The sequence below is a fragment of the Phragmites australis genome, chromosome 9, assembly GCF_958298935.1.
Source record: "Phragmites australis chromosome 9, lpPhrAust1.1, whole genome shotgun sequence".
Taxonomy (NCBI): domain Eukaryota; kingdom Viridiplantae; phylum Streptophyta; class Magnoliopsida; order Poales; family Poaceae; genus Phragmites; species Phragmites australis.
In genome coordinates, this window is record NC_084929.1 from 6,411,760 (window position 1) to 6,439,462 (window position 27,703).

The window sequence follows — 27,703 nt, forward strand, 5'->3', positions numbered from 1 at the left end:
TTAGATGATATGGTTGACAGTTTTGAAGTTGAATGAAATATGTAATGGCTGTAATACCTCTATCTGTTTGGAGTGATTGTTTTTGTTTCTATAAATTATTTATAAGTAACTATTTGTTAATATTTGTGTAGAAAAACTAATATATAATGTGTATATACATGTAACTACTATTATTGGAAATATAAATAGTTGATCATCCATATATTTTAAATTTTCAAAATATGCATGAGTCATTGTGCATGGCCAACTAATAGTTAATCGATCTGAAAGTCTAAAAGTCGTACAAGTCTGAATGCATGACTAGCATATCTGCATTAACAAAACATACGTTCTTGCATGGAAGAAAACAAAACGAAAAGGTCTGGTTCCATTCAGTTCATGTTCCAAATCATTTACATTCCAATCAGGGGTGGAACCAGTTATGGACTAAGCTCTGGGCCATCGGCGAAGTATTTCTCGAGCCCTCGGGGAACTGTGAGTGCTCGAGAACTACTGTTCACAGCCCCGAGCACTCTCTCCCGGGCATACCCTCTTTTGGTCCTTGGGGGAACCGAGCGCTCGGGGGCCACTGTCCACAGCCCCGAGCACTCTCTCCCAGTACTGACTGTTCGGGTCCTCGGAGAACCGAGTGCTCGGGAGCCACTACTCGCGGCCCCGAGCACTCTCTCCCGGAACTAACTTCCCTTGGGTCCTCGGGGAACTCGGGTGATCGGGGGCCGCTGTTCGCAGCCCCAAGCACCCTCTTCCCAGTACTTAGCTTTTTGTGTCGTCGGGGGACTTGAGTGCTTGGGGGCCACTGTTCGCAGCTCCAAGCACTCTCTTCCTGGACTTGGTCTTCTCGGATCATCAGGGAACTCGGGTACTCGGGGACCGCTGTTCATGGCCTCGAGCACCCTCTCACAGGACTTGGTCTTCTCGGACCTCGGGGAGGCAATTCCCGAGGGAGGGCTCCACGTGGCACTCTGCTGTCCTGGCCTCGGGACTCAGGGACCCCTGGTTCCTGTGTCATCGATAGCAGCCCCCGGGCCCATTTGTAGGCGATGGCCCAGAGACTACGAATGGGGCCCTCGTCATCATCGAGGCTGATCCCAGCACAAATGCCACATGGCTAATTCTCTGATGTTGGTCTCTCTGGCCCAGGCCTTTGGTACGGCCCAGCGGGGAGCCGAATGGCGTGCGCCCTTCCGACTTCCGAGGATCGTGATAACGAGGCTGGCGGCGCACGTGGCAACCGCACAGATCGAGGGTAGTGCGCCTGGCAACCGCACCGATCGAGGGAGATTCGCCTGGCGCCCGCGCAGAACAAGGAAACTGCGCCTCACCGAATGCGTTGCGGAAAGCGCCATTTGAGATCCCAAAGATATAAAAAGGAGAGGGGAGCAAACCGTTGCCCCTTTACACCATCCTTGCGATCAATACTCTTGCCTTCTTCTTCCTTGCGCTCGAGAGCTCTTGCTCTTCCTCTGGGCCACAGCGCTCTCTTTCCCCACCATTTCCGGCACACTCCCCACCCTCGAAAGAATGCCGAGGGCAGGAAGCAGCCGCCACGACAAGGGGCCCGACAGCATGCTGCCGGAGTTGAGGATTGTCAACGAGGCGGGGGCAGAGAAGATGCGCAAGCTGATGGTGCCCGAAGGCCAGCGGGAGGCATCGGTGGTGACGCTGGTGAGCTTCCCGCCCATCACGGACCGGCCGGAGCGCATCGTCGTCTTCATCTCCTTCATCGCCGCCGGACTGGTGCCGCTGTTCTCAACGTTCTTCCTCCAGATCCTGGACACCTTCGGCATCCAGCTGGCGCACCTGAGTCCGAACTCAATGGTCATCTTGGCCATCTTCACGCACTTCTGTGAGATGTTCATGGGGGTGCCACCGTCGGTGGCCCTGTTCCGCCACTTCTACGTCCTACGGCCGGTCGGGAAGAAGAGAGGCTCCTCCACCACGGACGTCGCAGGCTGCTGCAACTTCTGGCTGCGGGACAGGCTGGCCGAGCTATACATCCCCCAGATACTGTGGAGCAAGTGGGAGGACTGGCGGCGCGACTGGGTCTACATCGACGTCAACCCCCACGACCGCCTCGTGCTGCCGGAGGTGGTGGCGGAGCTCTACAGGTCGACCTGGGAGGTGGCTCTGGTGGAGGACGAGCGGATGCGGCCGGTCTTGAACTGCATCGATGATCTGCGCCAGGCGGGGCTGACGTCAGTGATGGTGTTGGTGCACTATCTGCGCCGCCGCCTGGCGCCCCTGCTGGATGTACACGGCCCCAACGACATAACTAGGACCCAGGTCGGCGAGGACGGGAACTTGGAAGAGGGAGCGCTGGTGGCCCTACTGCGGGTGGTCACCGGCGTGGAAGACCTCACCTAGGCGGTCCTGCCCCGGGAGCAGCTAGCGCTCTGCGCAAACCCAGGCCGGGTGGCGCTACAAGCAACGCTGCCGGAGTTCGACGCTTAGGGCTTGGTGGACCGCCCGGGGCGCCGGAACCCCGGGACTATCCAGATTCCCAGAGACGGGCAGCGTGCAGCGGACCTGCGGTGGGGGCGCCGCGGGCGGCAGGCCGCAGGCCGGCCGCAGGGAGGTCGCGGGCGGCCGGACTCAGGCCGGCGGCAGGGACGCCGCGGGCAGTAGGCCGCAGGCTGACCGTGGGGCTGCTGCAGGCAGCAGCCATCAGGCCAGCGGGAGAGACGCCGCCGGTAGCGGAGCGACGGCCGCGGGGGACAAGGGAAAAAGCCCCTGGGCGTTCGTGCCCCAGCCATCGTCTTCGTCGTCGCCGTCGCCTCCACGGCAGCGGCCGGCGGTGGGCGACGCGAAGGAAGGAGGCCAGGGCGGCCAATCGTCGGGCGTGGAGTCCACGACGGAGGCTAGGTCCAGGGCGTGGGAGCCCGAAGACCAAGGCCGGGTCGGCGGCGCGACAGAGGGTGCCCAGGCGGGCCCTCCACCGGAGGCAGGCTCCACGGCGGCCCCTCAATGGCCCGGAGGATAGAGCCCCTCGCTGAAGAGGAGGAAGGCAGACCCCGAGCCGAAGCCGCAGGGCCCGGATTTCAAGATTCCAGAGTTCCGGTGGCATTACCGCGGACCGAAATCTACGTGAGTTCCTTTCTTTTCCCGAGCGTGTTTGCCCGGATGTAAGTTAGGGTACTAACCTTTTCTGTTTTCAGGCCGCCCAAGGACCCCGCCGGAGACCAGAGGCGCCAAGGTCGGCCCCCGCCTCCAAGCCGAGCACGCCCGCACCTGAGCCGAGCGCGCAGGTGGAACCGGAGCCGCAGGCGCCGCTCCGCCCTGAGGTGAGGGCAGCGGCCGTGCCCGAGCAGCCGGCGCCAGCCGAGCTCGCCCCGAGCACTTCGAGGGCGGGGCAAATGGCTACGGCGAGGGCGGCGTCGACGTTGCAACCATCGAGGACCCCGAGCGCCTCTGCTGACAGGGCTCGCAGGGGACCCAACACCCGGCCGTCGATCAGCCAGGCCGCGGAATTCCTCCCGACCGTGCTTGGATGCACCCGGGAGGTGATCAAGCAGCTGGAGGCGGCCGTGGCGGTGGAGCGAGCGGAGCTCGAGAGGGACCACGCCGCCCTCGTCGAGGAGAGGGGTCGCCTAGAAGAGACCGGCCGGGTCCTGGAATCCCACATCGCCTCGGCCCGCGCAACCCACGAGACGGCAATGCACACGGTGGCTGAGGAGCGGGAGGCGCTGGAGGAGGTGCGCGAGGAAGCTGTTGCCGTGCAAGAGGAGGCTAGCCGCTTGGAGCAAGCATTGCAGAGGCGGGCCGCGGAGCTGCTTGCTCGGGAGCGGCTGGTCCGGCCGCGGGAAGATGCAATCGGCCAGCGCGAGAAGTCTGTGGAGACCGTCCGAGCAGACTTAGCCCGCCAGAGCGACGAGCTCAAGCGTGGTCGTGCCAAAGTCCACCGTCGGGAGGAGGAGGTAGCGATCCACGAGACTGACGTCGAGATCACGGCGACAGCTCAAGATGCCCGGGAGGAGCAGATTGCTCGGCGCGAACCAGAGGCTGCCTCGGTGTCGGCAGCCCTTATTGCTCGAGAGGAGCAGGCCGCCAAATGGGAGGCCGAGCTTACCGCTCGGGAGCGGGCCCTCGCCGACTTAGCCGAGCAGGTGAAGCGGGGACAAACCGAGGCCCTGGTGACCAGAGGCGTCCCGACCAGCACGGCCGAGGAGATCAGCCTTAAGGAGCGGCTGCAGATCACGAAGGACGAGCTCGAGACCGCCGTGGCCGAGCGGGCCAACGTGAAGCTGATGATGGGGGACATCCTTCGGCAAGCACGGAGGTCCATGAGGGTGGCCGGGCTCGGGCGAGTCAACGTGGGTGAGAAGGGGATGGACCAAGAGACCATCGGCCACCTCGCCCTCGGCTTCGAGGAGATTAGCGGGCGCCTGAAGGCTCTTCCCCAGGCTGTGCAAGAGTTGGCATCCCGAGAAGGGCGTTGTGGCCCAAGCGGTGGCCGAGCACGTCCTTGCCTGCTACCGGAGCCGAGACCCCACCTTCTCGCTGGAGCCGGTCCGGCAGGGGGTGGACGAGGCCTAGGAAGCGGCCGCTCGGGAGGCTGTCCGGGGCGTCGCTGCCGAGGTGGCGGCGTGCTTCACGCAGGAGCCACCGTCGGAACCGAGCAGCGGCAGCAGCAGCGAAGACTCCTCACCATCTTCAGAGCCCGCCGACCTAGATTAGATTTTTTGTTTTTTGACTTGTTGTAAATATGGGAGTGATCCCCTCCGAATGGCTCTTGTTGAATATAATATAAGCCTTTCTTCAAGATCGAAACTCCAATGTTTTTCTTGATGTCGTTTTTTCGCTTTTTGCTTGATGCCGCGAGGAGTACTTAGCCGGACCAAGCCCGACCTTTCCTCTCCCGAGGGCGAAGTCGCCCCGACCACTCATCGTCCGAGTAGTGAGACTAATCCGTGCGTTCAGCCCCTGAGTCCTCGCAAGTTCGCAACTGCTAAGTCAAGAGACAAAGGCACAAACTTCCTTACTCGGGAGATAAGTCGATCCAGCACGGGTCACGCCACGACCAGTGAACACTTTTCCACTTTGTGACCTCTCAAACAAGCAGACCGGAGACACGTGCGGGCGGAAATGTGACCAAGAGTCCCCACGGTTTGGTGGTGTCCGAGCTAGGGCAGACCGGACCGAGCACCGACAGCCCGCCCCTAGGGTCTAGGCGGCCCCGACCACTCTTTGCTCAAGCGGTAGGATTACCTGAGAACTCCAGGGACTCGGTAGTGCCCGGGGTACTGCCAAGTTGGCCGAACACCACGACCAGCATGAAGGAATTCGGTCAAACATCACCGTTCGTACGGTACACCTAACTACTGTCTGTTTTGTCGTTCTGAAAAAAGCAAGCACGTGGGAGGGTTTTGCGCGCGAGGAGACCACCTCGCTGAACAGATTAGAATGCGAGGGTCCTGAGGATAACTCGGGAACAATAGTTTATTGTGTATGGAAGAATGTAAATTTGTATGACTTTAGTTACTCACCGGACAGCTGTCAGCCTTTCGACCGACCGATCCAGGAGCGGTGCGCGCTCCGAGCTCGGGGTACCCGGGAACTTGGTTCCCTCGTACGGAGCACCTGAGCACTGGAAAGCACGAGAGGGAGCCAGGGGCTAGACAGTCTCGACCACTCATGCCCGAGTGGTAGGACTGCCCGAGGACCCCACAGGCTCGAGCAACGCCCTGGGCACTGAGGCCCTTGCGATTGGGCTGCTTAATCTTGATTGTTGATCTATAAGCTTGAGAAAATAGAAAAATATTATTTGTTTGGTGCGCCCTGTTAGTGCGGTACTCATTATAGACTGCTCTCGTTTTTGACCCGAGACCTCTCAAATACCCAGGACGGCGAAGTGTACAGACAGAGGCGTAACCAAGAGATCTAATGGTTCGGTGGTGCCCGGGATAGGACTGGCCAGATCGAGCACCGACAGCCCGCCCCCGGGGTCTAGCCGGTCCCGACCACTCTTTGCTCAAGCGGTAGGATTACCCGAGAACCCCGGGGGCTCGGTGGTGCTCGGGGCACTGCCATCGAACCGGACACAACAGCACACCAGAGCAGACTTAGGTCAATGGCTACCGCCTGCGTGCATACCGACTAGGATTCATTTTTATCAACGGGAAAAATGAGAGAGCGTGTTTTTCTCGCACAATCGAGCATCTCACCAAACAGATTAAACATATGGATTCCAGAGAAAAAGAATTGGGAAATGAGAGAATTGGAAAATGAGAATATATATTGACAATTTTGTACAAGGCTTGGGTGACTTACATGGTTGGAGGTAGCCCCCAACCAACTTGGGTGGGGGGGACCCCCGGCCCGAGCACAAACATGTCCACCTAGGGATAGAACTTGCGCAGATGCTCGATGTTCTACGCGTTTGAGAGCGGCCGTCCATCCTCCGTAGCCAGCCAAAATGAACCTTGTCGTGGGACACCGATCACGGTAACGGGGCCTTCCCACATAAGGGACAGTTTATTCCTTCCTTCGCGCGATTGAACGCGCCGGAGAACTAGATCCCCAACCTCAAGTGACCGGGCCCGGATGTGACTCTGGTGATAGCACCGCAGGCTTTGCTGGTATCTGGCTGCTCGGACGGCGGCACGTCGCCGGTGCTCCTCCAAGTAGTCGACGTCGTCATGCCTTTGGAGTAGGCATGCACCCGAGGGGAGCCAAGAGTGAGCTCAGAGGGGAGGACCGCCTCGGCGTCGTACACGAGGAAGAAAGGAGTCTCCCCGGTGGCGCGGCTTGGCGTGGTCCGGTTGGCGTATAGCACAGCAGGTAGCTTGTCGATCCACCCTTTCCCGTGCTTTGCGAGCACGTCGTAGGTCCGGGTTTTGAGCCCCTTCAGTATCTCAGTATTGGCACGCTCGACCTACCCATTGCTCCGAGGATGAGCGACAGAGGCGAAGCAGTGCTTGATGCCGAGGTCCTCGTAGTAGTCCCCGAACAGGGCACTTGTGAACTGAGTGCTATTATCGGTGATGATTCTGTTCAGGACGCCGAAGCGACTTGTGATAACGCGGATGAACTGAAGCGCCGTGTTCTTGGTAACCTTGATGACTGGGACCGCCTCCGGCCACTTGGTGAACTTGTCGATGGCGACGTAGAGGTACTCATAGCCTCCGATTGCTCGGGGGAATGGACCTTGGATGTCCAGCCCCCAGACCGCGAAGGGCCATGACAGAGGGATGGTATGAAGAGCCTAAGCTGGCTGGTGAATCGGCTTTGCATGGAACTGGCATGCCCTGCAGCGCCAAACCAACTCGGAAGCGTCTTGGAGAGCTGTAGGCCAGTAGAAACCTTACCGGAAGGCCTTCCCGACCAGCGTGCGGAACGATGCATGGCCACCGCACTCGCCCTCGTGGATCTCAGTCAGAAGCTCACCACCTTCTGCCCGGGTGATGCATTTCAAGAGGACACCATCCGTGCCGTGCCGGTAGAGACCCCCGTCTACTATGGCATAGCGTTTGGACTGCCGTGCAATCCTCTCGACAGAGGCATCATCCCCGGGGAGGATATTTTCTTTCAAGTACCCTCAGATCTCGTCGATCCATGAGGCATCTTGAGAACCACCGGCAAGTGCAGCGCACTCACCGGGCGGCGGCACCCTGACGGGACTCCCCACTGAGGGCGCCGCCTGGGTCCCCTCAACTAGGCTCGAGGGTTCCCCTTCATCCTGGTCGGCAGGCAGGACGGAAGGCCGTGTGAGCCTTTTTCAAAGGCTCCGGCAGGGACGCGTGCCCGGGAGGAGGCCAGGCGAGAGAGGTCATCGGCCAGAGCGTTGTCGCGGCGAGATATGTACCGCAGCTCCAGGCCGTCGAAGTGCCTCTCCAGCCTCCTGACCTCCGCCACGTACGCCGCCATCTGAGGATCCGTGCATAGGTATTCCTTGGACACTTGGTTGACCACCAGCTGGGAGTCTCCCCTGACCAGCAAGCGATGAATCCCGAGGCCCACCGCTGCTCGGAGGCCAGCGATGAGACCTTCATATTCCGCCATGTTGTTGGTTGCTCGGAAATGCAGTTGTACGGTGTACCGGAGTACTTCACCCGTTGGGGAGGTGAGAACCAGTCCAGCCCCTGCACCTTTCAGCGTGAGGGATCCGTTGAAGTGCATAACCCAGTACCCGGGCGCATCGTGCCCGGGATATGTTGAAATTTCTTCATGGTCGATCTCGGGGACGGGCGTCCATTCTGCCACAAAGTCGAATAGCGCTTGGCTCTTGATTGCCTGGCGGCTGACGAAGTGCAGATCAAACTCTGCCAGCTCCACCGCCCACTTGACGATGTGCCCAGTGCCCGCTCGGTTCCGGAGGATCAGCCCCAGTGGATACGTGGTAACCACTGAGGCCTTGTGCGCCTGGAAGTAGTGGCACAGCTTTCGGGAAGCGAGGAGCACGGCATAGAGCAACTTCTAGGCTTGGGGGTACCTTGTCTTGGTGCCTCGGAGGATTTCACTGACAAAGTACACCGGTCGCTATACACGAAGGGCCCAGACTGTGGCTTCACCCGAGGGCTTATTACAGCCCCCGATCTCTGCGGTGTGGTCAGGGCTGGCCGAGTGCTCGGGCTCGACTCCCTGGTAGGGAGGAACCAAGTGCTCGGAATTGACTCCCTGGTCGGGAGGAACCGAGTGCTCGGGCTCGACCCCCTGGTCGGGAGGAGCCAGGTGCTCGGGCTCGACCCGCTGCTCGAGAGGAGCCAGGTGCTCGGGCTCGACCCCCTGCTCGGGAGGAGCCGCGAGAACTGGAGACTGCTCGGGGGTGGCCGGGAGCTGGGACCCAGCACCTCGCCCCGAGCACTCATCACGCTCCCCCACCAGTACCATGCTCACGACCTGAAGAGTGGTCGAGTCGTAGAGCAGTAGGGGCTCGCCCTCGGAGGGGGCCACCAGTACGGGCGACGAGGTGAGGTATTTCTTCAAGTCACGGAAGGCCTGCTCGGCCTTCGGCGTCCAGTCAAAGCGACCGGTCTTCTTCAGGAGTTTGAAGAGGGGGAGTCCTCGCTCCCTGAGCTTGGAGATAAAGCGCCCTAGGGCTGCCATGTAGCCGACGAGACGCTGGACTTCTTTGAGTCGAGCCGGGGGTCGCATCTACTCGATGGCCCGGATCTTCTCTAGGTTGGCCTCGATTCCTCGGCCAGAGACCAAGAAACCAAGGAGCTTACCGCGGGCACCCCGAAGACACACTTCTCGGGGTTGAGCTTCAAGCGGGTAGTGCAGAGACTGTTGAAAGTCTCGGCTAAGTCCTCTAGCAGGGTGGCGCGGTCTCGGGATTTGACCACGAGATCGTCGATGTAAGCCTCGACGTTGCGGCCAACCTGCAAGTCAAGGGGAATGCGTACGGCGCACTGGAAAGACGACCCAGCGTTGCGCAAACCAAATGGCATTGACACATAACAATAAGTCCCCATCGGAGTGGTAAAAGAAGTTTTTTCTTCGTCCTCTACGGCCATGCGGATTTGGTGATAACTGGAATTTGCATCTAAAAAACATAAAAGATCGCACCCCGCGGTTGCATCTACATTTTGATCTATGCGGAGTAAAGAAAAAGGATTTTTTGGGCAAGCCTTGTTTAAGTTAGTGTAGTCAACGCACATGCGGAGCTTGCCGTTGGCCTTCGGAACGATGACTGGGTTTGCCAGCCACTCTGGGTGGAGAACTTCTCGGATGAAGCCAGCGTCAAGGAGCTTGCTTACTTGCTCCCGGATGAACTCCTGGCGCTCGGGCGCCTGCCACCGGACTTTCTGTCTCACCAGCCGTGCGTCCGGGCGCACAGCAAGGTGGTGCTCGATCACCTCTCTAGGGATCCCGGGCATATCGGACGGCTGCCATGCAAACATGTAGATGTTAGCCCGGAGGAAGGCGACGAGCGTGGTTGTCTTATTTGCCACCCAGGTCACCGCCGATTCGAACGACCTGGGCAGCGTCTTCACCCACCACGACCTCCTTCGTAGGAACGGAGGTGTCGGCAGCGAGTCGGGGTTTGGATGAAGAGGGTCCCGGACCCCCTGGGTGTCCTTCGACCTCGGCCCGAGCAGAGACCAGGGCCGAGTAGAGTTGCTCGGCGCAGGAGATGGCGCTGCCGGTCTCGGTGGGCACGGAGATGGGGCTTGCAGGGCCCAGCATCTTGACCGTGAGGTATGCGTAGTGTGTGACCACCATGAACCGAGCGAGCGCCGGGTGCCAAAAAATGGCGTTGTAGGGGAGGGGGACTTCCGTGGCATCGAAGATGACGTTTTCCGTCCGGAAATTGTCCCGGCTCATGAATGTCACGGGCAGCTCGACCTGCCCGAGGGGCAGGGTGTGCCCGGGTGTCACCCCGTAGAAGGGGAGCAACGGCTTTAGGCGTCTAGAAGGCACCTGCAGCTTCTCGAAGGCCTCTCAGAAGAGGAGGTTCAGGCCTGCACCCCCGTCGATCAGCACTCTGCTGATCTTTACGTTGCAGATGGTGAGGGACACTACTAGGGGTAGTCGCCCCACGCTTGCAGTACTTGCGGGGTGGCCCGCCAGACTGAACATGATCGGGAAGTCCGACCACTTCAGGGGCCTTGCGGCCTTCGTGCTCGGGGTCGCCGAGCACATCTAGCGCTACATGGTTTTCACGCAGCGGCGGGAGGAGGGCGTGTACGCGCCTCCATCGATGAAGACGACGGTGTGCTCAGGATCCTGGAAACCGAGCTCTTGGTTCTCGGGGGTGGCTCTGTCATCGCCGCCCCTACGGAGGTCCTCGCGCTCCTTCTGGCGCCACTCAACCAGGCCTTTAACCGTCGGGCACTCTGTGAGGTCGTACCATTCGGTCTGGTGGATCTCACACCACTTCCCGGGTTTAGGCCTCGCGGGAGCGGGTGCCCTTGCGGGCGCGGGCCTTCTGTCGGCGACCGCGCGGTGCGCCGACCTGCGGTCAGGGCCCTCCACCTACCTGCGGGCAGGGGCCTCTGTCGATACGACCGGGGCAGCGCGCCTTCTTCTCTTTTTCTTTTCCCGCCTGTCAGAGCGGGAAGGACCTGGTTGATCGGCAGTGGGTTGCTCAGGGCGCGGGACATGCCACGCTCGAACCTCCGCCGCCTTTGCGCACTTATCGGCCAGCGCGAACAGCTCTGCGGTGGTCTCGACTTCGTGCGTGCCTAGCTTTTCGGGCATCCACTCATCGCGGACGCCCTGCCAGAACGTGACGATAATGGCGTGGGGGGTTATCCGTGGGATGGTATTGTGGACCTAGCTAAAGCGCTGTATGAAGTGCCTCAGCGTCTCCTCTTCCTGCTGCTTTACGGCATGGAGGTCGCACTCCAGGGCGGGGCATGTGAACGTGCCCTGAAAGTTAGCCAAAAACTGGTGGCAGAGATCATTCCAGGAGCCGATGGATCCTGGGGTTAAGTTCATAAGCCAAGAACGGGCAGAGCCCCTCAAGGCCACATGAAAATAATTAGCCATCACCTTTTTACCGCCGCCCGCCGCTTGGACGGTGGTGGTGTAGATTTGGAGGAACTCGACGGAGTCAATGGACCTGTGGTACTTCTCCGGCAGCTCTGGCCTGAACTTCGTGGGCCAGTGGACCCGCGCGGAGCTCGTTGGTGAAGACGCGCCAGCTGTCGGAGGGTGAACTCCTCAAGCGGGGATCCAGAGGGACCCCTTTTGAGATTCGGCTGGGGGGATGATTCTTAATCTGTTTTGCGGGTGGAATAAATGGGCATAAATGCGATGCAGGTGGTGCGGAAGGATCGGATGCAGAAAGTAGTAAATGCTCAGGAGGTTTTTAGACAGGTTCGGGCCGCGCTGAGCGTAACACTCTACTCCTGTGTGTATGCTATAAATGCTCTGAGAATGTCTCTCAGAGGTTCTGCTGGGTTACAAGAATATTTATCTAGCCTAGAGCTTCGGGCTCCTTGTTCTTCGATGATCTGAGCTTCTGTGCTTGTACTGAGCCTCTGTCTTGCCTAGCTTCCATTCACTTGGCTGTCACTCACTTTTTTCTCCGGGGAGCCCGCCCCGCCTTAAGTACCCGCCGGGGCGGTGGCGTGCACTAGAAGGGAGGGTGCGAGTTCCAAGGCGCCATAAATGGAAAGCAACCATCATGGCTGCTACGCGAGGTGACGGGGAGGGTTGAAAACGCGCCCCCGTCTGGTCTTGTTCGTCATCATGCCGTTCTTCAGTGGGCACCGCGGGGAGGGCCCACCGGGCAGCCACCGAGCAACCCGGCGTGTCCGCTCGGTCAGAGCAAGTGGGGGCCATCGGCGAAGGACTTCTCAGGCCCTCGGGGAATTGTGAGTGCTCAGGGACTACTGTTCACAGCCCCGAGCACTCTCTCCCGGGCATGCCCTCTCTTGGTCCTCGGGGAACCGAGCGCTCGGGGGCCACTGTCCACGGCCCCGAGCACTCTCTCCCGGTACTGACTATTTGGGTCCTCGGGGAACCGAGTGCTCGGGGGCCACTGCTCGCGGCCCCAAGCACTCTCTCCCGAAACTGACTTTCCTTGGGTCCTCGGGGAACTCAGGTGCTCGGGGGCCGCTGTTCGCAGTCCCGAGCACCCTCTTCCCGGTATTTAGCTTTTCTTGTCGTCGGGGGACTTGAGTGCTTGGGGGCCACTATTCGGAGCCCCGAGCACTCTCTTCCCGGACTTGGTCTTCTCGTATCATCGGGGAACTCGGGTACTCGGGAACCGCTGTTCATGGCCCCGAGCACCCTCTCCCGGGACTTAGTCTTCTCGGACCTCGGGGAGGCAATCCTCGAGGGAGGGCACCACGTGGCACTCTGCTGTCCTGACCTCAGGACTCAGGGACCCCTAGTTCCTGTGTCACCGACAGACACCTATTTGGAGCCGTTTGTACAAATGGTATCACAGACGGTTCCAAACTAAAACCATCTAAAATAATAATAACAGTAATTTTCGTGATGTAGGACGCTTTAGTACAGACGGTTCTAATTTGAAAACCGTCTGTACTAATAATACAAACGGTTCTCAAATAAGATTATCTGTACTAAAACATTCATTATAGACGGTTCCAATTAACTGGAGCATCCTTTGACCATTGAAATGGACATGAAGCTTTGTTTCACTTAACTTTTTGGCTCACGTACACATCCACTCGGCTAATATTTTGGAGCTGATCTGCTCCACCTCTCTCATCCACTCATCCTTATCCGCCCCACCTCCTCTCTCTTGATATGCTCTCAAGTCTCTCTCAATCGTCCCTCGATCTGCTCCTACACCACCAGATCCTCCTCTCCACCTCCTCCGCATGGCACGCAGTGCAGCAAGGCGGCGGTGCAACCAATCGGCGGGGAGGGCGGCGCGCCGTGCAGCAAGGCGGCTGTGCATCGCCTCCACTTCGCCGGCTCTGACACCTACTAGAACTGGGGCTCTCCACTCAAAGCCGCCGGCATCACCGTCGTCCTCCTTCTCCTGCCGCCTCCATCTAGACTTGTCGGTAAGATTTCCCCACCTTGCTTGGGTCATTTGAGACCAAATCCAAGTCAAAAACCAAATATATATCTCTCTCTCTCTCTCTCTCCCCCCCCCCCCCCCTCTCTCTGTAGTCTCCTATCCTTTGGCTTAGCCCTGGGTGGATTTGTTTGCTATTCTTGCGGAGTACCCACCCAATCCATCAGTGGTTCAATTCGATTCGATTTGGTTATGCTCTGTTATTTTCCAGCTCAAGATCGCACTCAGTGGAGCCTGCTATCCTAAAATAGTAGGAGCACTACAAATATCAGCCAGTTTATTTACAAATTCTTCTTGGTTTTATTAGCCCACGAGTGAACAATGGCTTCATTTGAGATGCTCAAGTATACTGGTTAGTCAATGCCTTGCGTTTGTAATGTTGCTAAAGATGCTCTTGCCTCACACCTATAGGTGACCCATAAGGGGTGGCAACCATGCCCAAGGTCAAGAGTCCCCATGCTTTCTTGGACATATCGATCGACGGACAAAGCGCCGAGAGGATCACGTTTGGGGTTTTAAAGCTTGCGGCAGCATACTTGGTCTTACATTCTTTACCACTTGATGACTAATGGTTGTTTCTTCCCTCAAGGACATGAGTGACATGCACCTGATTAGTGTTTGGCTTTGGTTTACAGCTCTTTGCTAATGTAGTCCCGAAGACTACGGAGAACTTCTGAGCTCTTTGTACTGGTAATTCTGATTCCTTGTTGTGAGATGGAGTGTGTGTGATGTAGGATTTATTGCTACAACATTTGTTTGCAATATGCGAGCTCTCAACCTTAGTAAGGGATAGTTTGTGATGTCAATGATGTCAAAGGGTTGGATTATTTTACCATGATGTTCTTGTCATGGTAGATTATTTGATCATTGATATTGCTTCATTAGCCCATGCTTCTTCTTTCAACTGACATCTTGTTGTAGTGTACTTTATAAACTCAACATTGAATGCTATTAATGATTGCTATTAAGCTTTTGCTGAAGTTTTATTGAAGTTTTATCAAACTATTGCAGCACTATTGGTAACTGAGACTGAGACATTCTCTTTGAAGATGCAAATCCTCTCCCTGGTGGTGATGCAAACGGAAGAGGAAGAAGACCCTCATGAGTCGATTGTAATTTTACTTTTATTTGAGGGTTTTTTTGTAAAAGTGGTTGTACCAACTTCTGTAAAAATCAGTTAATGAAATGCGAGTTCTTACCCCTTCCGAGGCGTTCTGCCTTTAAAAAAGTATGGGTCACAATTTTATTTTTCTGGTATTTTTTGTCTTAGTACAGACAATTCTAAATTTAGAACCGTCTGTACTAATCATTAGTACAAACTCTTTTTCATAGATGATTCAAAAAAGCGTCTCATACAGGGTTTTTGAACCACCTGTATAAATGATTTCTCTAGTAGTGCATCAGACTTGGTGTCGACGACCATCTTGGTGAGCCATCCATAGATATGTGCGTTCCAGACTCATCGCCACTTGGAGATCCATCGGGTCCTGAAGCTCGATGTCGATGTGAACACAACCTGGCAGCCCTGTAGTAAATAGCTAGACCTATTGTGCTGTAGAAAGAGGGTCTATGCAGCACAAAGGGTCTGAAACTTCTCCATGTATGCTTTAACGGTGGTCGAGAAGGACAGGCGTGCCAATTCGCCCAGCAGCTTGTTCTGAAAGCAGTGGTCCAAAGAGAAGATGGCATGGCTCCTTGAAGCGCGGCCATGATGGTGTACCAATGTCACGTTGCAACATGAAGTACCAATATTGGGTGCCACCAACTAGATGATAGGCTGCTAACTAGACCTTGTCACTCTCCAATGTGTGTTGAACGCGAAAGAAGTGTTCGTAGTGATTCAACTAGCCGAGCGGGTCATCCTTGCCATCAAAGGTCAGGAACTCGAGTTTGTGAAAATGAGACACATCTGAATTGCTGACCGGCTAACCATGGTCCTGCGAGATAGATGGAAGTTGTGGTGGTGGAAAATTTGGTATGGGGTGATGGTGAGGGAGGGAACTGAATTTGGTGGATGGTGGTGGGTGGTGGCAATGGAGGGGGAGGGAAATACGACATCCCCAATATGTTAGGTATGCTTGTGGATACCAACTGGGTTGTTGCAGGGGCTGCATGGATGTGCTGGTTGACATGGTTGTGTTGCCAGTCGTGTTGACAACGACAAGCAACTGTATTGATTGCACCAATGGCACATGTGAATGCTTCAATTCTATTAGCTGCAAAGACACAATTGTCTGTTGAGAAGACATAGCTGCCATCTACTACACCAGTTCGCAGATATGTTGTTGCATGCTCTTCTACAGATTAGTCACCACCTTGGCCAAGGATTCCATGACCTAAGAGCTAGATGCCTCACTATTTTCGAAGCCTGGCATCTCTAATACCAAATTGGTAAGTCCTCACCTTCGTAGGTTGTAGCTTTGATGAACATGAGGCCTAGTCTTGAAGTTCCTTCGGGTAGGAGCTGTTATGACCCTCCTGGTGATCATGGCTGAGTTAAGCAGGGGGCAATCTAGAGGGAGCAGGGAGGTAGAGCTGCAGCATGGAGGAGAAGAGAGAGGAACAGGGAGGAGAAAAGGGTTGATGAAAGGTAGAAAAGGCAGATAGAGATAAGAAATAGATACTTCTTATTGCTTAATTCTTAATACATGCTAGTGCCATGCTTATAGACCCTAGGATCTAATCCTAGCTGGCAAAGAGCCCCAAACAAACTCTAATAACATATCAAACCTAATTTAAACTAGACTCTATCTATCCGAATCGATTAACGGATAAACTAGTTTAAACCTATCTTTCCTGACCAAACTGGACTCCACCTAACAAACTGAATTGGATTATAAAGCTAAACCCAATTGAAGCACAGCTACTTCCTGCACCTACTACTTGTCGGCCATAACAGTACTGAATGAACCTGAGTAGCCATAAGGTTTAAGGAGTGATATTCCTAGTTTTGTTCTTACCTACGAATACCCGCAAGCGACGATGCCGTCAACAATCTTGCTCAAATCGAAGCCACCCCGCGTGGTCTTGAGCACGGTGCTACCCTTCTTGTATAGGTCTAGGAGGAAACGGGGAACTGAGGAAGTGGGGCAGATCTGGGAGGACCGAGAGGAGGGAAGAAAGAGGAGCAATACCTCGGGAAGCCCTCCTTGGTGGCATGTAGAGGCCACCGGTGGTGGATAGATCTGTGATGTTGTGTTACTCAGCAGCGTGCGGACATCATCGGTAGCGGGTGCTTAACGAAGTGGAGGAAGGAGGGTGTGGCTTGGGGAAGCTCTGCAATGTTGGACGGTGCAACGTCCCGAGCGGTGGTGGGAGGTGACGACGGATGAACCCTAATCACCAGTGGTTGTTCGGCCACATGGGTGCGCTTGCCATGAGGGGGGCGGGGCACACTGGTTCTCCATTTATATATGATGGCAATTGTAGGTAAATACCTCTCAACTCGGTGCCCACTCTCATTTCTTCCACCTGCAAAAGCCAAAGAAGAACCCCCAAACATGCTTCTTGCTTCCAGCTTTTGCAATTCAATGGAGCTTCTCACTTTTGGTAAATTGCTTCCAAAAGCAAGATGTTTGTTTGGGCTTCTAGTTTCTTTGGGCGAGAAGCTGGCTGGAAGTCTAAACAAATAGGACCTAAGATAGGTGGAGGTTGAGGAGCTACGTAGCATCCAATATTTTTTGGCCTTGGGTCACATAGCTGGAGGAGAGCATTATTGTTTCTTCTCTCGTGACATAACGAAAGAAAAGATATCTTACACTCAGACTCTCATGTTTTCTTTTTATATGCGCCTCCCTACAAATCACTAGTGCAAGCTCGGTGGAAGGAGCAATCCTCGTTGCCCAAGATGACGAAGTACATGTCGTCATGAGCACAGAAACCCACACACTTTTGGCAAGAAACGCAATTCCATATGCCCATGTGAACACATGGCTTATTTCAACCGTCTATCTATCCCAAATAATATGCATGAATCTATTGATTCTTCTCACCTACGTATGATTCTTTCCATATATCTCTCCAATATGAATCTCAACGTAAATGTATCCTGATAAGCCATATGTGTGCAAGGGCATATGAAAATTTCATGTTCCACTCTTGGCACACCCCTTGCAGATTGATCGCCACATTTCGCATGTCTACATGCACACACGGTAACATCAGAGGATTGCAGCAGAGTTCGAAGTATCACATGATCATGCGAGTGAAAACACAATAGAATACATACTAGACGCCGCGAGGAGCAGCAGAATGACGGCCGGTAAGAGCTTGGAGGAAGGTGTCATTGCAGCTTATTGAGGAGATAGATAGATAGATACACTACTACAGAAACCCCCATATATACCACCCTATCACTTCCGGTTTCTTACGAGCTGACAGTGATAGTGCATCGCTGCCGATTCGTATCAAGGATCAACACTAAAAATCCATTTGAAAAAAAACGGCAGTGATAGTCAAATATCACTGCTGGTTTTTAATACCAACCGATAGTGAAGATGTGGCTGGATCCAAAATTCCCATGCAATCTGATTTTGGCTTGCAAGCTCACGTCCGAGCGTTTGGCTCCACCACATCGCCAGATATTTTCGAAGTTCCCTGAGCCTTATATCCTCCCCTATTTCTCTCTAGGGCTGATCCGAGCCTTATCTCCTCCTTATCCCCTCCTCTCCCCCCCCCCTCTCTCTCTCTAAAACTGGATCTCGCCGCTGTCCTACTCCTCCTCCTCCTCGAGTTGCTGCCCTCGAGCTCCAGCCTCCTCGCTGAGCTCGAGCACTGTGTGGCTCAATGAGGCCGGAGCAGGGCTGACGGCGAGCCAAGGCGAGTGGTGGCTCTCGGTTAATCTAGTGATGGCATGTGCGGCTGTGGGAGAGAAAATAAGGAGGAGGCTAGCTTGGTCGGCGAGTGGAACAGAGCCCGATGGTGAGGATCCTGCGGAGGAACTCCCGATGGCCTCCTCTTGCGACAACAACATGAGCGAGACCGAGCTACTATGACAACAAGAGAGAAAATGAGATAGGGATGGAGCAGTGAGGGAGAAGAGATGCAAGAGGAAAAGGATGGGGTGCTTGTCTCTTGTCGGAGGTCAACGGTGTCATCCAGCATAGGGAGGAGGTGTTGAGGTGTATGATGGCAATAGCACCACCAGGCCAATCTTCGTCACCATCTCTTATCTAGCTGGTTGTAATCATGATTTTTTTTAGAGAAATTATGTCTGATTCATGTCTACTTGTTGCCCTATGTATGTGTATAGATGATGCATAAATTTTATTTGCATAGATGCTTTTTAGGTCGATTTCTTGTAATTTTTGTGTTCGATGTGAACAAAGAGAGGGGGAATGGGTTCGTCTGTTCAAAGTGTTGATTTTTCTTTTTCAAGCGGGCATTGCAACAGCGGGCTCTGGCTCGAATCGAGCCGACTTGTTGCTTTTTTTTGTTTTCTAGAAGAGACTTCACTGTCGGTTAGAGACCTGACAGTGATAGTGCCGAGGCTATTACTGTCGCTTGTCCATTACCAGTTCTAAAATTAATAGTGAAAGGGGTTTTAAAACTAATAGTAAAGGCACTTTCTATAGTAGAGAGAGAGAGCCGCATCTATTGTTTGCACTTTGCAGGAGATGGATGTAGCTAGCGATCTAGCGATGAACAACCCTTTTTATATAGTAATTAGCAGCATGCATGAGCTAATCAATCTTGAAACAGTATAACAGGATATATGCCAGGAGGCTGCAGAATGCATTTGGCAGTCAATCGATGCACCAAGTACCTGCCGAAGATGCGATGTTGTCACGGTAATTGCCAGCCGCCTATGTATGCGTACCACCGGTTCTTTCGAAACCTTTTGGTTAATAACGAGTCACCACCTAAGTGAGGTGTGCACGTGATTTGCTGGTTATAAAGGAGTTGTACAAACGGGCTGCGCACCACTAATCTAGTGGGAGCCTGGGAGTGTAAAACACGATCAAAATTGCCTGGTGAAGTCCGTGCAGGCAAAAACCTCGCCGGGAGCTGAGCTTGCAAAGAGATTATTCGATTGAACTGAAGAACGGGAATACAAGTGGATATCTAATAGATATCTCTTAGTTAATATTTAGTTTATTTTTTAATTTAATTAGGTGGTGGCGAATCTTTAATTTATTTTTTAATTTTAAATTAATCTAATAACTAAAAAATATAAAAAACTTATATCCCAACAATGACTCAGACGTGCATGTGCTTTGTACGTAAATGTGCAGCTGAAGCGGCCTCCGCCGTGGAAGGGGTGTTTGGTTAGTTGGATTCTTCTAGCTGAAGCTGAATGGCATCGACCCTTTGGCAAAGAGGAGAGGCCAAACTATTGCGAAAGTGAAACTGTTCCGTCCAAATCCACAAAAGGCCAGGAGAATATATCCATCCGTACACCCATCCAACGGATCCTATTGGCAAAAATCTAAAAATAGATAATATATCAGACCCTATTCATAAAAATAGATAATATGATACTGTATTTATAAAATAGCATGTGTATTCAACACCTCATTCAGAAAAAAAAAAAGGTTTTTGATACACCATGCATCGAAAAGAGCGGGCCCGGATGTTTTTGGTACCTCATGTACCGAATATGCCATATTCGGCACATGAGATGTCGAAAATAAGCTATATAAGGTGTCGAATACAGTTCACAGTATCGTACTCGGTACCTCATGTGCTGAATATAGCCAGACCCTCTTTGTCGGTGCTTTCGACACCGGTCTTATCAGTGTGCTACTGCCACGCGTGTTGTTGTCCCCGTGTGTTGCTGTTGTCTCGTGGTTTTGCTGCTTTTAGCTGGTGCTATAAAATGAGAGCACCATTAGTTGAGGGAGTGAGCAGCAGCGCGAAAAGAGAGCATCATCGCGAGGAGAAGAGCAGCAGCACGAGAGAAGAGGAGGAGCAGCAGCGTGAGGAGAGGAGGAGTAGCAGGAGAGGAGCAACGCGAGTTGAACACTTCAAGAGCGCTCTCTTTAGTTACAGTAAGTACTTAGATTCTGTTTTTAATTAATACTTGATTAGTAGTAGTAATTAGAGTAAGTAGATTTTTTAATTTATTCAATTATATTTGTTTAATTATATTAAGTTGATAAATAAAAGTACTTTAATTATTTACTTAGTATGATAACATGAATTTGATTAGTCAGTGTAATTAGATTATTTACTTAGTTTAATAATATGAATTTAATTAATCAGTGTAATTAGATCATTTCCTTAGTATAATTGTATGAATATCATTAACCAGTATAATTAGAGTATTTATATAATTTAATCAGAGTTATTAGAGTTACATGATTAATTGGATTAATTAGTTTAATTCAACTAATTTGATTAATTAGCTTAATCACTTAGGTTAGGTAGAGTAATATGATTAATCGAATTATTTACATAGGTACTAAAAATTTATTTAATGGTTGTCAAATAATTATGGCATGTAACTTTAAATATAAATTGTGATTTTTAATAGCTATTTAGTAAATATTTATTTAATCATGAATTTATTTAATATTTATGTAATAGTTATTCAGTAAATGTTTATTATTAATTTAATGTTTATTAAATATTTAATCAGAATAGCTGTATATTAATACTTAGTTAATGTTTGTTAAATATTTTAATTCAATGTTAAATATTAATTATTTTATTTCAATTAATATTGATGATTTAATTAGCATTCTTAATTACTTAAATATTTAGCATTGTTAAGTAATGTACTATTTAATTTGTATTGTTAATTTACTTATTATTTAGCATTGAAGATGTTGTTTGGAAGTTTTGAAGAGTCTTATAATTATGCTCTGAGGCTACTGCAGAAAATTGCCATAACGAATGCAGTGACTCAGTGAGCTATGACGAATGAGCCGATCAAGCTAGAGGATGGGTCATATAGCACCATTAATCGATACCTCATTAGATTATTCTGGTCTTTTGGATAATACATCAAAACTTTTAAACATTGCAGGCCGATTGTATGTGTGGATACCATATTTCTGAGCGGTAAGTACCATAATACCTTTATGATAGCGATGGCGACAGATGAAAATAATCAGATCATTCCTCTCGCTTTTGTAATAGTTGAGAGTGAGAACAATGGTAGCTGGTTGTGATTCCTCACCTTAGCGAGGACACGTGTCATGGACAATAGAGAACGAGTTTGCATCGTCTCAGACTGCAACAAGTGCATTCTGCATGCGTTGGACATGCTACATGATAGCATAAACCACTCCATTGCATGACTTGATGTGGAGAGAAGGTGGTGCATGCAACACTTGGATGCAAACCTGTACACAAGGTACCACAATAAGTCTCTTGTAAAGAGATTCAAAGGTTATGCCTTCAGAACTAGTAGGTGAAGTTCAACGAGATATAGAGAGAGTTAAATGAGAGCACCCGCAAGATGACGGGAGATCAATAAGCACATCAGGACCATCTGCGGATGCAAATGGTGGGGGCCTAAACTATCATTATTCGTTCATGTGCTACGTTCAGCCAATGGATAGTGGGGAAGCTGGCGGAGCGTAGAACACTAATACATGATATTGATGGTGTCAAGTTAGCACATAGTATTTTAATGATCGTATTTCACCCTTTCTTATACAAATAGCCCTTCTAAAATTATTGTATCCCATGTTAGGTACCATATCATGATAACGAACATAACTGAGGCGTTCAACAATGTCCTAAAAAGTGTATGGGACCTCTTGTTGTGTGCCATCATTGAGCTCACATTCTATAGAATAACAGACTACTTTCGAGACTGTAAAAATGCTGCTATAGAGTGTAGCACGCGGTTCACACCTAAGGTGGAGGAAAACATATCCAGAAGAAGGAACAAGGTACACTTTCATCAGATCAGGATCTACGACCTGACCAACAATGAATTCAAGATTATGTGCTGCTACAGGTATGCTTCAGGGGGTATAGTGCAGGGGACACCCATGCAGCAATGTCAACTTGGGCCTCACGAGGTGAAATGCACATGTAATAAGCTAAAATTGTATCATATCCCGTGCTTCCATGTCTTCGCCGCTTGCAGGGATATGGGTGGCAACGACGGATCAAAATACATATCATTGCACTTCACAATCGATGCATTGAGGAGCACATTGCTTGCAAAGATGTGTTCCTTCAACATCGAAAGTAGCTACAAAGCAATTGGGAGGCCTAAGTGGATACCTTATCCTCAAGCATCATGCATGGATCTTGGAAGGCCTAGAGCCACGTGACTGCAAGGTGACATGGATGCAGAAGATGCTGTTGACGCCTTAAGCAAGTGTAAAATTTGCAAACAATCTAGCCATGATAGGAGGACTTGCCCGACCCTGCAGTAAACTATCAGACCACTATGGCACTATATTTGATTAGATTTGTAGCAATTTAGTTTGTTTTATGAAGTTATTCACAGACATAGTTTGTACTCTAAATTGTTATTCACCTATTAGTTGTACTACCTATTTTGTAATATATTGTAAGGTACTGGCATAACAGACGATGTTTTTTTATTGAACTATGAAGTTTGAAGTCATTGTCATGGCTCATGGTGGTCTTCCTAAGCTTCTTCAACAGCAATACGATGATAATCATGGGGGGTGATGATTCTCACAAGGTAGGAGGTACCACAATTATATACGCTTTTAATTGCCATGATAATTTACTTATTGATAACATGTATTTGATACATTTGCAGTTGCTTCCGTTGCGTGCACGTAGTGTCCACGCGATTAAGGAGTTAGACCATCAATTTCACGAGCCATTCGCACTAGCAGGACTACTACTTTTTGCTCTTATGATAGCCGGAGCTCTCATGGCAGGCGGTAGTAGGACACCTCTCCGACCGATTGAGGCGGCACTACTCATAGGTCTTGTCGATTGGTGGCGTCCTGAGACACACACATTTCATTTTCCTTTTGGCGAGATGGCCGTAACATTGAGGGACGTGACCATGCTGACAGGGCTGATGATCAAGGGTGCCTCGTTAGTAGTTCCATACCCAGCAAAGGAGCGGTGAAATGGTTACATTGAGGGCAGGTAATTATTTGTTATGTAATGCACTTTAAATGCTTTAGTGCTATTCAAGCTTCATTGACCCTCTACATCTTGTAGGTTTGGTGTGCAATATGACATGAAGGATATTGAACTTTCTATGTCCTGGATTCATGGGCTACCACAGTCGATCCATACTCACCGGATGCGGACGATGTTATAGTTATACAACACTATAAGGTGTACATATACATCATGCTGGGAAGCATCGCATTCTACAACATGACAAACGATTATGTCATTTCTCAAATTTATGATTAGTGGGTCAGCTCGCGTCACGTCCTTATGAGCCAACATCTTACAGTTGAGGATCTGTTGTACTTGCTGCAACCTACAGAGGATTGTGTGCTGCAATCCAGCGGTAAAAGAAGAAGGGATCTGTTACAGGCTACATACACCTCTTACAACTATAGAGTTAGGAGTATCTCCCGGTTTGTCGGCTATAGGTGAGCAAGAGCTACTATCCAGTCCCCATCTCCGATGGCATTGCAAATGACATGAAACCTACAATGGGGTATCGGTCGATTCATGCTAGGTTGAGATGGAGTCAGCAACAAGATCGTGGTAGCTACTCCTGGATGATCAATGACCTGGTCGTCCTTAACGTTGATCTCGTGGAGTGAGATCCATGGCGTATGGCACGAGTGGCTGAAATTGCAACTGGAGGCTCATCGTATCCTCTTATTTGCGTGACTTCAGGTGTATGGATGATCAGATGCTTCTTGTTGTACATGAACAACTTTGAAGTATATTCTCTTAAACGTGCACAGAGGCAGTTCGGGTACCGACAAGTGGTGCCAGTATCTCCCCCACGAGACGCCGGATGGGCACACGAGTAAGTGTGTTATTGTACGTAGCATTAGTACCTTAGGTGATCCATGTTAAGAAATTATAATTATTTATGTCACGCATAGGAGGAGCGCATAGGGGAGCGAAGGCATGTAGGATTGGGCATTCGTGAATGCCGAGCACATACAGAGATGGACGGAGTCAACCCCGATGGATGTCGTCATTCCTGCTAGACAATATGACGATACCACGTACTAGGAGTATCTTTCATGGTACCATTCGTGCACGCGTGCCACCTTACTCAGCAGACTTGTAGAGCCAGCCCCCAGACCCTTCCCTGAGGATCGTGCCTACCTTCTTCATGTTGTGATAAGTGATGCGGTATTTCTAACGATTTTTATTGGTTAAACATCCATATTACTGACATGACCCCCATCTTGTACATACTGAAAAGGCATACGAGATACATACGTAGGCAAAGCAAGCTTATGAGAAAGCAAGCAGGTCATCAACATGGATGGATCAGAACCCTCTCAGGGACTACATGAGGATAGGAGGGTCCCGCTTGTTGTCCGCTATACGTGGTCTACGTGGTTGTGCCCCACATTAGAGGGGTACGACCAGCCAACTATGGACCTGTCCTATGACCCCCACGGTAGGCGCTCGTCTAGTGCCCATGGGGAACCTGTTCGGCACAGTCATGAGAGGCACCTTCGGCTATGGAGCATTGTGTGTCACGTTCCGATGTTGAGGCAGAGGAATGCACATAGGCTCTTGAGCCCGAGCAGTGTACACTGTGTTCACAGCCTCCATAGTGGATATAGCCTCCTCAGACTACGATGACACCTCCACCTACAGCATCGACTCATCAAGAGGCACGCAAGATTTTGACTAGGCTGCTACAATATAGGTCGTCAACTTCACCAAGCTCTTTAGTGGACAGTACCCCTACTATCCCGATGCACCTAGGGGTTCATAGTAGTACCAACAGGGTGAGCATTCGGCACACCGAATTCCATCAGCGAACATACTAGAGGCATTCAGACTTTCGCATGAGGATCCTTCATCATGGTACATGCAGAGCCGAGTTAGCGGGTCTGGATACATGTTCGGTGGGATCACATAGGGCAGGACGATGAAAATGATGAGCAAATGCACACGTGGTAGGGGCCAGCACATGCCGCTAGGATGAGGGTCACACACCTGCCAGACGCTTACACTCCTGAGGATTGTGTGCGGCGCCGGTGTCGTTGAGTAGCCAGTGCAGTTGTTCGGTGCACTTATACTTATTCATGACACATGTATTTTTCGCTTTATTATCGTAGTCATCTTGATTATGTCTTATGTACTATATTGTTAGTGTAATTACTTTTAATTTATTTAATATTTGTTAAATAATTATGACACATAACTTTATTTATTTAATACTTGTTTAATATTTCTTAAATAATTAGGGATTTGTGCTTTGGTGCAGAGCCACAATGTTGTGGTCAAGAATTAATAAACCTACGATAGGATCTCCAAGTACAGGCTTTCTAACGACACCTACAATGATTATATAGCACTTAATACATCATTGCAGATTATACATGAAGGGAAGGATGATCTCTTTAAGGAAAATAACCTAATCGAAGCAGTGTCCAAATTGCATGCAAGGCCCTTCTGTTCTGCGTTAACCACTCCGCTCCAATATGTAACCACCGATAACCTTAGGGTCCTCTTGCACGAGCAGCGTTAAAGGTATCTTAGGGTGTGTGAACTAGCTGACCATCCTTCTATGATAGGTTTCTAAAGGCAAAGAAGGATAGTGATGTTGTTTGACCAGTATGCATTGTACATTAAGTATCGTCATTTTCTATTTGGTCACTCTACTTATATTTTTTTCATTGATTTGAATACTTCTTTTTTGTGTTAGGCGTTTTCGAAAGACACATAGTTCATCAACAAAGACATACTAAATTTTTTGGTGATGTATATGCTCTTCGGTGGAGGTGTGTTGCCTGATTCGCGTAGAGGACGATGAAGATTAGCGAATCTAAATGGACATGGGCGCCCTTTACTATTCAACCAGAAAATGACGAGGACGATAAGTATGATGATTTCATACCACCAATACCTCGTCGTTCTAACAGCAATACAGAAGAAGGTTCAATGAACACTACAAGAGGACGTGCTCCTACCGTAATAGCTCAATATGACGACGACAACGACAATTTCATGTCACAGCGACCCCTCTCTCCGAACCCTCCATCTCCGGAGAGCACTATGACTCTAAAGATAATGATAAATTTACTAGCACTCATCCTTATAACTTTTTATTATCATCTTAAAGACGATGACCATCTTACCCAAAAGGACGTGGACTCGATGAATCTATAGAAACTTTGCCTGTCTGACGTCGGTGGCGCACCGACTTGTTATATCAGGGTTTACTCCTGGAATTATGGTGTCGGTCGCAACATTTCTACCAAATCAACGTTACTAACATTCATCCACCTTACCAACTTAGTCAAATCAGCCAGATGAATTGGTATCTGCGAACAAAGTTGACCTTTCCATTGGCGGTTTGCTTCATCATCTTCTTTTTTTTCTTTTTTTTTTGTTCACTGGTAAATCTGGGTTAAAACACGGTTGCAACTTGGTCATGATCAGTGCCGCACTGAACTATAGCCAAAACATTTATGGGAGAAATTGGAACCCTATCAAACGGTTCCTAAACTATAGGTGCGTTTGACAGTCAAAAATGTTTCTGATTCTAGCCAAAATTGATGAAATCCCTATCAAGCGATGCTTTTATAAAATGATTTGAATCCGATATAGGAGAAATATTTCTCTTTTTTACGCTTCAAGGGAGAAACAAGCAAAAGATAGTTCTCCTATTTTCTGAATCAATTTATTCTCAATTACGACTGTCATCCTGCCTCCAGAATCAGAATTCATGCAAGATAAATATTTTCATTCCATATAAAAGCTAGAACCGAATTTTTTACAGAAGAAGCCATACCCTTACCAAACGAGCCCGTATCATTACGGTGCTAATTATTTATTGTATGATTAGTAAACTCGCACGTGCTGCACACCGTACGAACAAACGAGAACCTGCAGCCGGGCAATACGATATATTTCATAGTGGCTTGGTGGGGGTGCAACATGCTTCCCATGAAATGGAACCTGGGGCAGTGCAAATGCAAATGCAAATACAAAATGACCAGAGTGCCCACCAAATTCAAACTAGTTTGCAGGACGGACACAGTAGCAGCTAAGGATGATTACGGTGCTCACTAATAGCTGCAACCTCCATGACAGGATTAGTAAACTCGCGCTGCAGGCCACAAGAAGAAAGGAGAACATGCACCCTGCTCACAGTTTGTCATTTTACAATTGGCTTCTTTTCTCTTCCAGATGGAGGGACACTCTGATTCTTAA

General features: G+C 50.7%; 1 protein-coding gene across 1 annotated transcript; it reads left to right on the plus strand.

Annotated features, from left to right (window-relative positions):
- Positions 1 to 1,521: 1,521 nt before the first annotated feature.
- On the plus strand, positions 1,522 to 27,703 carry LOC133927963 (uncharacterized). The gene is made up of 4 exons (XM_062374276.1): positions 1,522 to 1,626; positions 2,408 to 2,923; positions 3,156 to 4,103; positions 27,680 to 27,703. Exons 1-4 carry the CDS (start codon positions 1,522 to 1,524, stop codon positions 27,701 to 27,703), a joined length of 1,593 nt encoding a protein of 530 aa, XP_062230260.1.